The sequence below is a fragment of the Ovis aries genome, chromosome 3, assembly GCF_016772045.2.
Source record: "Ovis aries strain OAR_USU_Benz2616 breed Rambouillet chromosome 3, ARS-UI_Ramb_v3.0, whole genome shotgun sequence".
Lineage (NCBI taxonomy): Eukaryota > Metazoa > Chordata > Mammalia > Artiodactyla > Bovidae > Ovis > Ovis aries.
Window position 1 is genome coordinate 129,808,866 of NC_056056.1, and position 15,977 is coordinate 129,824,842.

General features: G+C 37.3%; 1 protein-coding gene across 4 annotated transcripts in view; it reads left to right on the forward strand.

The window, feature by feature from the left end:
- The window catches only part of MRPL42 (mitochondrial ribosomal protein L42), a 29,745-nt gene extending 25,220 nt beyond the window's left edge, over nucleotides 1–4,525 (forward strand). For all 4 annotated transcript variants that reach the window (XM_042246603.2, XM_012174098.5, XM_012174099.5 and 1 more), the window contains exon 7: nucleotides 4,353–4,525. In XM_042246603.2, the coding sequence (XP_042102537.1) occupies nucleotides 4,353–4,398 (46 nt within the window). In that variant the 3' untranslated portion in view covers nucleotides 4,399–4,525. The remainder of the gene's footprint in view (nucleotides 1–4,352) is intronic.
- Nucleotides 4,526–15,977: the final 11,452 nt, after the last annotated feature.

Here is a 15,977-nt window from a genome sequence, read left to right on the forward strand (position 1 = left end):
CAGTCACTATCCACAGTGATTTTGGAGCCCAAGAAAATAGTCTGTCACTGTTTCCATTGTTTCCCCATCTATTTGCTGTGAAGTGATGGGACCAAATGCCATGATCTTCATTTTTTGAATGTTGAGTTTTAAGCCATCTTCTTCACTCTTCTTTCATGCTTATCAAGAGGCTCTTTAGTTTTTCTTCACTTTCTGCCATAAGGGTGATGTCATCTGCATATCTGAGGTTATTGATATTTCTCAGTCTTCATTCCAGGTTGTGATTCGTTCAGCCTGGTATTTCACATGACGTACTCTGCATATAAGTTAAATAAGCAGGGTGACAATATACAGCCTGGACATACTCCTTTCCCAGTTTTGAACCAGTTCATTGTTCCATGTCTGGTTCTTACCCTTGCTTCTTGACCTGCATATAGGTTTCACAGGAGGCAGATAGGTGGTCTGGACCATCTCTTTAAGAATTTTCCACAGTTTGTTGTGATCTACACAGTCAAAAGCTTTAGTGTAGTCAATGAAGCAGAAGTAGATGTTTTTCTGGAATTCTCTTGCTTTTTCTATGATCCAGTAGATGTTGACAGTTTGACCTTTGGTTCCTCTGCCTTTTCTAAATCTACCTTGTATATCTGAAAGTTCTCAGTTGACATACTGTTGAAGACTAGCTTGAAGGATTTTGAGCATTACCTTGCTACCATGTGAAATGAGTGCATTTGTATGGTAGTTTGAACATTCTTAGGCATTGCCCTTCTTTGGGATTTGAAAAACTGACCTTTTCCAGTCCTGTGGCCACTGCTGAGTTTTCCAAATTTGTTAGCATATTGAATGCAACACTTCAACAGCATCATCTTTTAGGATTTGAAATAGCTCAGCTGGAATTCCATCACCTCTTCTTTGGAGTTTTTATCACTGAAGCCTTCCTTGGCCAACTTGTTTATCTTATTTTTCTGTTAATACACTAGAATGTAAGCTTCATGAGAGTGGGGATTTTGTCATTTTTTTGTGTACCACAGAAACTTTAGTGCCTAAAAATGATGCCTGCTATGTAGTAGATGCTCCACATATTTAAAAACAAATGAATAAGTGAATGATTCTGATTTTCATAATATCTCTTAAAAAAGAAAATAGGTAACATAATTTTATCAAATGTAAAGTTATGTTGAAAAAAAGGATTGAAAGAAGTCTGGATTGAAAGTAAGAAGGATATGGAACATAATTCTAAATTTCTGAAATATAAAGCAATTCTATAAACATATAAGTGGCAGTACCTCTTTAAAGAGCAACTTGAATATTTTCCCATGGAGGCAACAAAAATTAATTCTCACCATCAGTAGGAAACATTGAACGTCCAGCTGCATTGTGAACCAGGGGGTGAAGTACTGTCCTGGACTAAGAGCTGTTGACAAATCTTTCAGATATCACTGAGTCATTGTGTAATTTAAGAAGGATAACAATATGTTTTGGCTTGCCAGGGACTGTCTCAGTTTAACTATTTTGTTAATTATTAATAGAGCAGGTTTTTATTTTTTAAATGATCCCAGTTTAGATGATAAGTCATAGTTCAGTTCAGTCGCTCAGTCGTGTCCAACTCTTTGCAACCCCATGAACCACAGCTCACCAGGCCTCCCTGTCCATCACCAACTTCTGGAGTCCACCCAAACCCATGTCCATCGAGTCAGTAATGCCATCCAACCATCTCATCCTCTGTTGCCCCCTTCTTCTCCTGCCCTCAATCTCTCCCAGCATCAGGGTCTTTTCCAATGAGTCAGCTCTTTGCATGAGGTGGCCAAAGTATTGCAGTTTCAGCTTCAACATCAGTCCTTCCAATGAATACCCAGGACTGATCTCCTTTAGGATGGACTGGTTGGATCTCCTTGCAGTCCAAGGGACTCTTAAGAGTCTTCTCCAACACCACAGTTCAAAAGCATCAAAATTCTTCGGCACTCAGCCTTCTTTATAGTCCAGCTCACATCCATACATGACTACTGGAAAAACCATAGCCTTGACTAGACGGACCTTTGTTGGCAAAGTAATGTCTCTGCTTTTCAATATGCTATCTAGGTTGGTCATAACTTTCCTTCCAAGGACCAAGTGTCTTTTAATTTCATGGCTGCAATCACCATCTGCAGTGATTCGGGGGCCCAGAAAAATAGTCTTCCACTATTTCCCCATCTATTTGCCATGAAGTGATGGGACCGGATGCTGTGATCTTAGTTTTCTGAATGTTGGGCTTTAAGCCAACGTTTTCACTCTCTTCTTTCACTTTCATCAAGAGGCTCTTTAGTTCTTCACTTTCTGCCATAAGGGTGGTGTCATCTGCATATCTGAGGTTATTGATATTTCTCCCAGCAATCTTGATTCCAGCTTGTGCTTGCTCCAGCCCAGCGTTTCTCATGATGTACTCTGCATATAAGTTAAATAAGCAGGGTGACAGTATACAGCCGTCATGTGCTCCTTTTCCTGTTTGGAACCAGTCTGTTTTTCCATGTCCAGTTCTATAAGGGCACCTTAAAATTCAGGTATTTGCTTCCGAGTGTTGACATTCATGCATGATAAAAAAATCTGTAAATGTGATTTGACATTTATTGAGCATATTTTAGAATTTGACTTTGTTAGATTCAGGGCTATCAAGATCTCAAAGTGTTTTCTGGTCTTAGGCATCTTGAGTAGTGAAAATGTTTGAGCATTATAAGCTGAATCACACTTGTGTAGGACAGTGCTTAGATTTTTAGAACTACAGACTTCATTGAGAATCCAATGAAACCTATTAATCTACTTCCCAGGAAAATAAATACATGTTCAAAATTTTAATAAATAATTTCAGGAAGTTTGTAACTTCCCAAACCCCTATTCTGTGTCTCACAGCTTTTACAGAACATCTTTCAGGAATACAGTTGTGCTAGTAAAACCTTGATTATATGGCACATAACTGGAGCCCTTAAGAAAACCATAATCTTCTCAATGCCAATATAAATATATGTAGACATGTTCAGGTAGTGATAATATGTTATATGTGTTATCCTACAACTTAGTATTCCCTGTTAGTATATATAGATGTACTTCATTTATTTAATTTAATTTCTGTATTTTGCAGTTTATCAAAAAGCAGTGTATGGGAAAGTTGCCTATATGAAACCTTTAAGATAAGCAAAAAATACTTGAGAGCATCTTAATCACAACAACTGAAGGACCTAAGATACATGCCTTGTCACTCATTGGTATAGATATCTTTACATTGAATTTCCACACTAGCAAAAAAGTTAAAAATTAGCTCAGATCAATTTGCCACAGTCTCGCCTTAAGGGAATTTTTACAGAGAACTCATCACTGAAAGCACATGTACTCTGTGCAGAAATTTTCTTGACTCAATAAAGAAAGAGTTCTTTATTGAAAAAATTGAAAAGAGCAGTTGAAAAAAGAAAAAGGAATTCTGCATGGTGAAAACACTTCAGTCACTGGTAACAGTGCATTTTATTTCTCTCTTTCTTTCTATACATAAGTTTTAATAGTTTGCCTATTTTTACATGGTTTTAATCATACTGTATATATAAATTTGAATCCTGTATCATCCCTTCCCCCTTTAATATTGAATATTATACATTTAATATATTCATATTAAGATAGTTAATATTTTAGCTACTTATTGCTTTAGGATAGATTTCCAGAGAGGAATTATTAGATCAAAAGTTATGATTAATAAAAAAAATTTTTGATAGTGTGGTTTTCAAATGTTATACTGATGCATACTTTAAGCAGTTGGGTCTGATATTGCTTAGTTCACCATACCTATACTTGGATTGTACATTATAATTTAAAAAGTATTTGTGATTACAAAAACAAGGGAAAAGATTTCTCACGGTTTTAATTTGTAATTCTTCCATTTTTTGTGATACTGCACATTTTCCATATACATACTACTAATTATATTTTATTGTTTATTAAAATATGATTTTGCAGCTCCAGAGGCTTCCATTTAGAGTTAATCATCCCCTTTTAAATAAAACTTCAATAGCGTGTATCCTTCATATTTGCAATGTGGTGTTTCTTTACTTCAAAGACAACCATTAGATTTAAGTTAAGGAACAGTCATCTAGGTTACCATATTAAAACTACCTCAAGATGTGAAAAAAGACTTTCCAAATGCTTAATTAAAAGAAAGCAATTTTCACAGCAGGGAAATGTGGCTTATTATTAAGAACTATCTACTTGAGGTATGTCTTGTGTATGTATTATGTTTCATTGATTTTTTTTTTTTTGAGTGCCAATAAACACCAAGCTAATAGAAATTTGATATTTCTATCAGGAACAGTTAACTTTTATTAAAATAATCTTATTTTAAATGTTTTCTTCTTTTCAAGGTATCACAGACGTCGTAGGAAACTGAATCCTCCAAAAGACAGATGATATTGATGTTTTCAGAAATCAAAGAGGAATGTTACCCTGGATCTCATTTGCCTTTTGAGAAGATACAGTTGGGTGTATTCACTAATATGTTATATAGTAAAATAATAATAAAACATCTTTTCATATATTAGAATGTGTATTTCTTTATATATAGTAAGTAATTCTGAATTTGACAATTCGAATTTTAAAGAGCCTATTTTATAGTATTTTCCTGTTGAGTTATTTCAGTCTCGTATTTATTTTTATGTGCCTAGTACGATTAGGTACTTTTATCAACCAAATACTGTTAGTAGCATAAATATGATTAATAAAAATGTTCATGGTTCTTCTGAAGATTTTTTAATTGCTTTTGCAAAGAAACTCATGCTGTTCACACAGAAAAAGATGTTATAATGTTTCCTCTCTTGTGGCTCTAGGGAGTAATTACATTTTAATCAGTTTCTACTATCTGCTAGGTCCTTTGTTTACAATATTATTAAATTCTCAAAATAATCGTCTGAAGAAACAGCATCTTTCCCATTTTACAGATAAGGCTAAGTGACTTGAACTCTGCCTACCTAGCAAGTGGCAGAGCCAGGATCCACACTGTCAGGCTCCAGAGCTTTTTAACAATGCATCACTATGACAAGAGGTGTTTTCTTTCACCCAAGAATTTTTACTTTCCTAGAAAGAATATATTGACATTTTTTCTGGCTGTCCTTTTTTTTAAAATATAAATTTATTTATTTTAATTGGAGGTTAATTACTTTACAATATTGTATTGGTTTTGCCATACATCAACAGGAATCCGCCACAGGTATACACGTGTTCCCCAACCTGAACCCCCTCCCTCCTCCCTCCCTGTACCATCCCTCTGGGTCCTCTCAGTGCACCATTCTGGCTGTCTTAAAAATTGCTTCAGAGCACATGCAACTCTGATTAGAGCATTAGTATTACTAAATTAAACTGGCATTATAAGAATCAGTTCTGTTCAGTCACTCAGTCGTGTCTGACTCTTTGCAACCCCATGGACTGCAGCACGCCAGGCTGCACCTGTCTGTCACCAACTCCTGGATCTTGTTCAACTCATGTCCATCAAGTTGGTGATGCCATCCAACCATCTCATCCTCTGTCATCCCCTTCTCCTGCCTTCAATCTTTTCCAGCATCAGGGTTTTTTCTAATGAGTCAGTTCTTTGCATCACGTGGTCAAAGTATTGGAGTTTCAGCTTCAGCGTCAGTCCTTCCAATGAATATTCAGGACTGATTTCCTTCAGAATGGACTGGTTGGCTCTCATTGCAGTCCAAGGGACTCTCAAGAGTCTTCTCCAACACCACAATTCAAAAGCATCAATTCTTCGGCACTCAGCTTTGTTTATAGTCCCAACTCTCACATCCATACATGACTACTGGAAAAACCATAGCTTTGATTAGACAGACCGTTGTTGGCAAAGTAATGTCTCTGCTTTTTAATATGCTATCTAGGTTGGTCATAGTTTTTCTTCCAAGGAGTAAGTGTCTTTTAATTTCATGGCTGCAGTCACCATCTGCAGTGATTTTGGAGCCCAAGAAAATAAAGTCTGCCACTGTTTCCACTGTTTCCACTGTTTCCCCATCTATTTCCCATGAAGCGATGGGGCCATGATCTTCGTTTTTTGAATGTTGAGTTTTAAGCCAACTTTTCACTCTCCACTTTTACTTTCATCAAGAGGCTTTTGAGTTCCTCTTCACTTTCTGCCATAAGGGTGGTGTCATCTGTGTGTCTGAGGTTATTGATATTTTTCCCAACAGTCTTGATTCCAGCTTGTGCTTCATCCAGCCCGGGATTTCACATGATGTACTCTGCATATAAGTTGAATAAGCAGGGTGACAATGCACAGCCTTGATGTACTCCTTTCCTGATTGGAACCAGTCTGTTGTTCCATGTCCAGTTCTAACTTGCTTCTTGACCCGCATACAGATTTCTCAGGAGGCAGGTCAGGTGGTCCGGTATTCTCTCTTGAAGAATTTTCCACAGTTTGTTGTGATCCACACAAAAGCTTTGGCATAAATAAAGCAGTAGTAGATGTTTTTCTGAAACTCTTGCTTTTTCCCTGATCCTACAGATGTTGGCAATTTGATCTCTGATTTCTCTTTTAAGAATGTTAATAGTTTATTCTGTTGATTATCACTACCAGTTTATATATGGTCAGCATTGCGGCCTCTGTGATTTCTCCTTAGGAAGTGAGGAGTCTTTTAAGAAGATGGAAAGTTATTCAAACTTGTGCAACATTTGTGATATTTTTAAATTGGATGTGAAAAATGATTTCACATTCTATTGCTTAATCTAGTTCTTTTCATAAAGGAAGGTGAAGGTTCAAGTGTTCAGTAAAATGTAGGAATAATAGAAAAATATAAAGGAAATAAAACTATGTTACTCATTTGGGGGGGAAAGCGAAAGACAATAGAACTTGATAATTGAAATATTAACCACTTATATTCAGTGACATCTCTTCAAAAATAGTTGTTTCAGGTTGTTATATCCAAAATTTTACAAAGATTGAGATATACCATGTTATGAAAGTAGTAAGAAGAAAAACAAATTTTCTTCTAAATGCAAGGATCTACTAAATACAGATTGTTCGGTTGTGATCTGTCGAAAGTGCACATGTACATGTGAGTCCTTGGGAAAATTAGTTTTATTTGTACTGGAAGTATCATACATTGTAGTTAACACTGTAGTTCCTGGAATTCTGGTTTTCATGAGTTGCTGAATAAGTACATATTTCATCACCACCTTCACCTCCACTCAGCTTCTCCCATTTTCCACCTCAGCGGTGTAATGTATTATCCGCCATCACTAACATTTCATGGAAGATTAGTTTGTTTTTTCAGAAACTTAAAAAATATGTAAGGTCTGATGACTCTAAATGGAATAAATTTAGCTTCATGAAAATGCTACTACCAAGTCCTTATTCTCATATTTCCTTCCGTTGGTAAGGTGGATTGTTGTTGAGGCTTCCCTGGTGGCTCAGATGGTAGAGTCCACCTGCAAGGCAGGAGACCTGGGTTTGATCCCTGGATGGGGATGATCCCCTGGAGGAAGGAATGGATTGTTTAGTTCAGTTCAGTTGCTCAGTCTTGTCGACTTTGCGACCCCATGAATCGCAGCACGCCAGGCCTCCTCCATACTTCAAACTGAAAAAAAGCTTTGTCGGTGAAACCACCAGAGGGCACTCTCATATAGGGTTCGGTTTGAGCACGCCTCACCCAAAGGGCAGTGACTTAATGTACTTAATTTAGCAGATACTATTTGGGTATTCTATAGGTAAGAATGATAAGTAGAGTAAGTGGCCCCAGTGAAATTAATTAAAGCCATCATTCATTCTGTTAATCTAGTCATTTGTTGTACCCCTACTACTATGAAGAGGCATTGTACTTTTTGCCAGGCCAATAACAAAAAATGGACCCTTAAGGAGCATAGTATCTACTTAACTAGTATCTACTGAGCCACTTAGTTTTTCTAATGATGTTGCTTTTTAACCATGAATATAATGTATCATTTTTTTTAAAATTAGAGACTAAAGAGAAAATAAAATTATCTATAATTGTCCCATCTAAAGAGAACACTAACATATTTGCTACCTTTCTTTCCTGGGTTATTTTGCTACATAAATATATTTCCAAAAATAATTGTATTTATTCTGCATATTGTTTTATAACTTGCTTTTTCACTTAGTATCATGCATTCTTTTGCTGTATTAGTACTCTCATTTAATTGATGCATATTATTTTATAAACTGGAATGTAATAATTTAATTAACTCCATACCATTAGACGTGGGCTTTCCAGGTGTTGCTAATGGTGCTAAGAACCTGCCTGCCAATGCAGGAGACGTAGAGATGCAGGTTCGATCCCTGGGTTGGGAAGCTCCCCTGGAGGAGAGCATGGCAACCCATTCCACTATTCTTGCCTGGAGAATCCCATGGACAGAAGAGCCTGGGTGGCTACAGTCCATAGGACTGCACAGGGTCGGACACTGCTGAAGCGACTTAGCATGCATGCATACCATTAGATATAGTCATTATTTCCATTTGTTCCCTATTATAAGGAGTGCTGTTACTACATCCTGGTCAATAGTTTTTTCTAAGAACACTATTTCTTATTAAAAAAACTTTTTTTTATTCTAATATAGTTGATTTCCAGTGTGTCAGTTTCAACTGTACAGGAAGATGAATCAGTTATATATATTTTCTTTTTCAGATTCTTTTCTTATTATAGGTTATTACAGAACATTGAGTAGAGTTCCCTGTGTTATACAATAGGTCTTTGTTATCTATTTTATGTATAGTAGTATGTATATGTTAATCCCATTCTGATTTATCACTTCCCCCAACATTTCTCCTTTGATAACCATAAGTCTGATTTCAAGATCTGTGAGGGAATTCCCTGATGGTCCAGTGGTTAAGGATTCACCTTACAGTGCTGAGGGTGCGAGTTAGATTCCTTGTTCGGGGAGCTAAGATTCCACAGGCCGCATGGCCGGAAAACCAAATCATAGAAGCAATATTGTAACAAATTCAATAAAGACTTTAAAAATGGTCCACATCAAAAGAAAAAGAAAATCTGTGAGTTTGTTTCTGTTTCGTAAGTAACTTCATTTGTATCATTTTTAAAAATTAGATTCCACAGATAAGTGCTATATGATACTCATCTTTGTCTGACTTCACTTAGGGTGATAATCTCTGGGTCCACCCATGTTGCTGCTGATGGTATTCTTTCATTCTTCTTTATGACTGACCAAAATTCCACTGTGTGTACCAAATGTCTATCTGTTCCTCTGTCGATGAACATTTAGGTTGCTTCCATGTCCTGGTTATTATAAATAGTGTGTAGTGGTATCTTGTTTTAATTTGTATTTCTCTGATGACATAGAATGTGGAGCATGTTTTTATCTGCTGCTTTGCCATCTGTATGTGTTTGATGAAGTGTCTGTTAAGGTCTTTGACCCATTTTTTTTTTTTTTATAGCTTTATTGAGTTAGAATTCGTATACCATACAATTCACCCATTTAAAGTGTATAATTAGATAGTTTTTAGTATATTCATAGAGTTCTGTAGCCACAGTCAATGTTAAAATGTTTGGGGCCCATTTTTAATTGGGTTATTTGTTTTCTTATTGTTGAGTTTTAAGAGTTCTTCGTATATTTTGGATAACAGTCCTTTATCAGATGTGTCTTTTGAAAATATTTTCTCCCAGTTTATGGCTTATATTTTCATTCTCTTGACAGTGTCTTTTCAAAAAGCAGACATTTTTAATCGACATGAAGGCTAGCTTACCAATTCTTTTATGAAATGTGTCTTTGGTGTTGTATCTGCAAAAGTCATCACCAAACCCAAGATCATCTAGGTTTTCTCCTGTGTTATCTTCTAAATGTTTTATAGTTTTGCTTTTTACATTTAGACCTGCAATCCATTTTGAACTAATTTTTGTGAAAGGCGAAAAGTTAATGTTTAGATTTTTTTTTTTTGCATGTGGATGTGTAATTGTTCTAGTACTATTTGTTAAAAAAGACATTCTATGCTCACTTTTGTTGCTTTTACGCCTCTGTCAAAGATCAGTTGACTACTGGATGGGTCTACTTTTGGACTCTGTCTCACTGACCTGTTTGTTCACTCACCAATACTGCATTGTCTCGATGATTGTAGCTTTACAATAAGCGTTAAAATCAGGTGGTCGTCAGTCCTCTGACTTCTTCAATTCTGATGGATTACATTAATTGATTTCTGAGTGCTGAAGCGGTCTTACACGCCTGGGACAAATCCCTTTTGGTCATGGTGCATAATTCTTTTTACACTTTTTTGGATTTGATTTGGTAATATTTTGTTGAGGATTTTTGCAGAAGATTTTAACCAGAGGATTTTGTAAAGGGGATCTGGGTTGGAAGTATCTATGAAACTCCGGAAATTGTGTAGAATTTTGAGAATTTGTGTGTGTGTGTGTGTGTGTGTGTGTGTGTGTGTGTGTGTGTGTGTTTCCCCCCCTGGGAATAAGTTCTGTGGTTTTTCAGCAATTAAAGGCTCTGTCACATTATGCCCTAGTTCTTACATGCCTGCAGCTAAAGCACATAATAACATTAGTAATGGAATGATATTGATATGCAACAAAGAGTAGTTTCCACATATTCTCAGAAGCAACCTTAATTAGATTCAAGCTTTTTTAAGAAAAGAAGAAAACAAGACATCATGTGCCTTTGTTTTAGATGGGAGAATTCCATCAAGGAATATTTTTTCAGTTTCAGATGTGTATTCAGAAATGAGTCAACTTATTCATCTGTATAAACACAAGAAATTAGCAAACCATTTCTTTTGCTGAAGGCATAGATAAGTATTTCCACTGTTTATAGGCAAAAGGAATGATTTCTTAGATTTTTTTTCCACCAAAGTTAAAAATTATTTGCTAATATTTTTACCAAAATAATTTGCAAATATTCCAATGCTAAAGAAATACTTTCCTAATTACAGCTCAGCTGTTAACCCCCTACTATTTTCTAATGTACTGTTTAACCTGAAAGTAAGACTTCAATGTACGGGCAAGAAGTGCTCACAGTATGTAATGTGTTTTCTAATTCTACCAAAAGGCATCCCCTTAGATTTAGTAACATCACTAAAATCACCTCACATTTATTTAGTATCTTCCTGCAGAAAGCCCAATTTCAGCAAGTTTTATTAAGCACCTACAGAGTTCAAGCCACTGTGGACTCAGAGATGAGATCTCATTCCTGATGGATAAAATATCTTCCCCAGACCTTCTTTTCTTTCCCATCTAGTCAGAATTCACCTCTTCCTCTTCCGTAACCCAGTTCAGTTCAGTAGTCGCTCAGTTGTGCCTGACTCTGCAACCCCATGGACTGCAGCATGCCAGGAACCCTGTCAACACCAACTCCCGGAGTTTACTCAAACTCACTTCCATTGAGTCGGTGATGCCCTCCAGTCATCTCATCCTCTGTCGTCCCCTTCTCCTCTCACCTTCAATCTTTCCCAGCATCAAGGTCTTTTCCAATGAGTCAGTTCTTCGTATCAGGTGGGAGTTTCTCCCTTCAGCATCAGTCCTTCCAATGAGTATTCAGGACTGATTCCTTTAGGATGGACTGGTTTGATCTCCTTGCTGTCTATAACCCAAAGTACATGTAATTACTACTGTGCTATCACTTTAGTTTGTCTTGAATTAGAGCAAACTTTGTGGTCAGTAGCACAGTGCGATCGTTTGAATGCTCCCTTGGCCTTTCCCATCATTGCCATCCAGGTATAATTACCATCAGTACACTCATAGGAGATAGAATAACAGATCTGAGAGAAACCTAAAGGATGATCTGGGGCACAGACTTTACATATATGGGTTCAGAGTTACCAAGACTGATTGGCTTCCCCAAGACTACGTATCATGGCAGAATGCTATGCCATGGCCTTGGTTATGCCAACCAATGTCTTCTTTAAGCGTTAAGGATATTTTATTTTTGGCCATGCCACATGGCATGCAGGATTTTAGCTCCCTGACTAGGAATTGAACCTGTGCCCCCTGCAGTGAGAGCACAGAGTCTTAACCACTGACCCCCCCAGGGAAGTCTCAAGGATATTTTAATATGTATATAGGTATATACAAACTGATGAAATTTGCCTCCAGTTGCAGATATGCCCAGTGATGCACTAGTAAAGATTTAACAACTGGATTCCATGGTGTAAATACTCTTATCATGGCTGATTTAATCTCCCAATGGTTTAACAATTGGCTCACAACATTTCTGAAAATTTAATAATTGAATTACAAAGGTTGGTGTGAACCAGTCCTAGCATTCCACTGGCTATGCCTCTGAAATCATACATTTACTATTAAAGCATTAGATTATTTCTTCACTCGTTCTAGTTGTCTATTCAGAGACACTTTATGTTGTTTTCTGGTTAGTATTTCCAGGGAGAAATAAATTATTCTTTACATGTCAGCTTCAGCCTTCACTTTCAGTTTAAGGACTTAATGACTTTTAAAAAGTTATCTTTATTTATTTATTTTTGGCTGTGCTATGTCTTTGTTGCCGTACGCAGGCTTTCTCTAGTTGGGGCGAGTGTGGGCTACTCTTCGCTGGGATGCGCAGGCTTCTTGCTGCAGTGGCTTATTCCGGTGCTGAGCTTGGGCTGTCCAGGCGAGTGGACTTGGTGGCTGCTGCTTGCGGGCTCTAGAGCTTGGGCTCAGTAGTTGTGGCACACAGGTTTAGTTGCCCCAGTGGCATGTGGCCTCTTCCCGACCAGGTTTTGAACCCTAGTCCCTGGGTTGGCAGGCAGATTCTTAACCCTCGCACCACTAGGGGAGTCCAAGGATTTAATAACTTTTTGATAAATGTCTAAAATGACTTGGTCTGTCTTTTAAGAGAGCTTCAGATGAGTCCTTGAGTATCTATTATTTATTGGCTAAGTTACAAACTGCCGCAAAACTCACTGGCCTAAAACAACCATCCTCTATTTTAGTCAACAGTTCTTCTGGGTGTTCTTCTAGTGTAGGCTGGGCTTGTCTATCCAAGGTCATTAATTGGGTTGATGAGGCTGGCTGGTCTTGCATGACATCATCTGTGTGTCACAGTGATTGAATGTCTATCAGCTAGGGCAGTAAGAGGACCTATGTTTCTCACTGTCCAGCAAGCCAGGCCTGGCTTGGTCACATGGCTTCATGGTCTCACAGGTACAAGACTGGAAGCTGTCAAGTTTCTAAAGGCCAAGCTTTTGAACTGGCTTGACATCGCTTCCCCAAGGCCATCCCAGGTTCGGGGAGTGGGGAAAGAGACTCTAGCTTTTGAAAGAAGCAGCAAATACAGTGGCCATTCTGTCACAGTAGGAATCACTAATCTCCACTGATTTACATTTGGGTGTAGATTGTCACGGGTCTGTAGGACAGAGCTGAAGGCTCAACATCAGCAAAGAGTTTTCAAATGTGAACACTTACTTATTTGTGGCTGTGCTGGATCTTCGTTGCTGTGCGGGCTGTTCTCTAGGCGTGGCACGTGGAGGCTCCTTTCTAGTTTGGGGGCAGGCTTCTCATTGCAGTGGCTTCTCCTGTTGCAGAGCACAGCTCTAGCGCACCTGAGCTTCAGTTGTTGCAGCCGCCGCTCAGTTGCTATGGCTCCCAGGCTCTAGAGCTTGGGCTCAGGAAGTTGTGCATGGGTTTAACTGAATCTTCCTGGATCAGGGATCGAACTTGTGTCTCCTGCATTGACAGCTGGACTCATCACCAGTGAGCCACCAGGGAAGCCCCACAGTAAGAAATTAACTGAAGTTTTTTTTTCCTGATGTCCAGAAGAAATTCATAACTTTTACTTACAAACCAGCTTTACTTGAATACCCTCATTGATGTGCTCATTAACTGATAATTTCCTTATCAATTAGAACATTTATTTTAATACTGTCTCTTTTCCACATACACTGGTTAGCTAAAGAGAGGGTGGAGGTGGGAAAGGGTTAAACAGTAAGGCGGTACAGTCTGCTTAACAATTGGAAGCTGAGATAAGACTTTAGGTAATCAATTGATAAACTGTGTATTGTCATTCAAGTTTAGGAAAAGAAGCACTCACTGGGATTAGATTTGTGGAGAAGACTGCTTTTTGGAGAACCCCTTTTTAAATCCACCTTATTGAAGTATAGTTTACATACAATAAAATGCACATATTTAACATACAGTATTTGTCTTCATTTGCCTGACTTATTTCACTAAGTATAATACCCTCCATGTCCATCCATGTTGTTGAAATGGCAAAATTTTGTTCTTTTTCTTTTTTATGACTGAGCAGTATTTCATTGTGTGTGTGTGTGTACACACCACATAATCTTTTTCCATTCATCTGCTCTGCACACTTGAGTTGCTTCCATACCTTGGTTGTTGTAAGTAATGCTACTGTGATCATTGGGTGCATGTATCTTTTCCACTGAGTGCTTTTGTTTCTTTGGGTGCATACCCAGGAGTGGAATTGCTGGATCAGATGATAGTTCTAATTTTTAGATTTTTGAGGAATCTCCATAGTGTTTCCCATAGCGGCTGCACCAATTTACGTTCCCATCAATAGTTCACAAGAGTTCTCTTTCTTTCCTCTATGATCTCACCAACATTTGTTATTTGTGGTCTTTTGTGTGTGTGTGTGGTCTTTCTGATGATAGCCATTCTAACGGGTGTGAGGTGATATCTCACTGTGGTTTTGATTTGCATTTCTCTGGTGACGAGCAGTGTTGAGCATCTTTGCATCTGCCTCTTGGTCATCTGTGTGTTTTCCTATGTGTCATACATCTGTATGTCTTCTTTGGAAAAATGTCTGTTAAGATCTTCTGCCCATTTTTAAAATTGAATTTTTTATTTTGTATAAGCAGTTTATATATTTTGGGTATTAATCCCCTACTGATCATATCATTTGCAACTATTTTCTTCCATTCAATAGGTTGTTTTCATCTTGATTTCCTTGTTTTGCAAAAGCTTTTAAGTTTAATTAAGTCACATATGTGTATTTTTGTTTCTATTTATATATTGCCTTAGGAGACAGATCCAAAAAAGATTGCTATGGTTTATGTCAAAGAGTGTTCTGCTGATGTTTTCTTCTAGGAGTTTTATAATTTCTGGTTTTATGTTTAGATCTTTAATCTATTTTGAGTTTGTTTCTTATGGTATAAGAAAACATTCTAATTTAATTCTTTTACCTGTAGCTGTCCATTTTCCCCAGCACCACTCACTGAGGAGGTTGTCTTTTCCCCACTGTACATCCTCACCTCCTTTGTTATAGATTAATTGGCCATAAATGTGCAAGTTTATTTCTGGTTCATGTGTCTAGTTACGTGCATCTTTTGATGACTGTAGCTTTGTCGTATAGTCTGAAGTCAGGGGCCATGATTCCTCCAGCTCTGTTCTTTCTCAAGATTGCTTTGGCGAGATTGAAAGCATTTCCATCATTCCTCAAAATTAACTCTTGCCTCTTTTGCTGTCTCTCCTCCCCTGCTCCCAGCATTAGACAATCAAATATAAGTCCAAATAATTCTCTTGTTTACCTTCATTGCTGACAAACATAACTATCTGTAAACAGCAGAAAGATTACAGTGTCAGTGAATGTGGTTTGAATTTTTGAGCAGGAATACAATTAGATGCATAGCTGCAATGATAAGAAAACATTCTGAAGTAGCTACTTAAGTTAAGGAGCTTGACCCAGAATTTAAGTCAACATACCACCTCCTTTCAGAAAGTCTTAATATAAAAAGTTCATCAGCTAAATTAAACAGTGTGTTTAGTGACTTAGGAAATATTATAAATTATGTAAAGGCAAATGCAATAAATTTGAAATTATTCATTTTATTATGTGATAATTAGAAAACATTATAAACAACTATGATTACATGCTGAGATATGATAGTTATATAGGGGGGAATTCTGTTGAGTATATTTGAATATTTAGCTTCACTTCAAGAAACCAGCTTGGTTCCAACTTTTTAGATATAAATTGGCCATCTAGAGTTATTAACTTGTTTGATATCTTCAAAATTGGTCTCCTCAAAGCAGGAATGCAAGATGTTTTTCAGTGGAAGATAAAGGGCAAAAACAAAA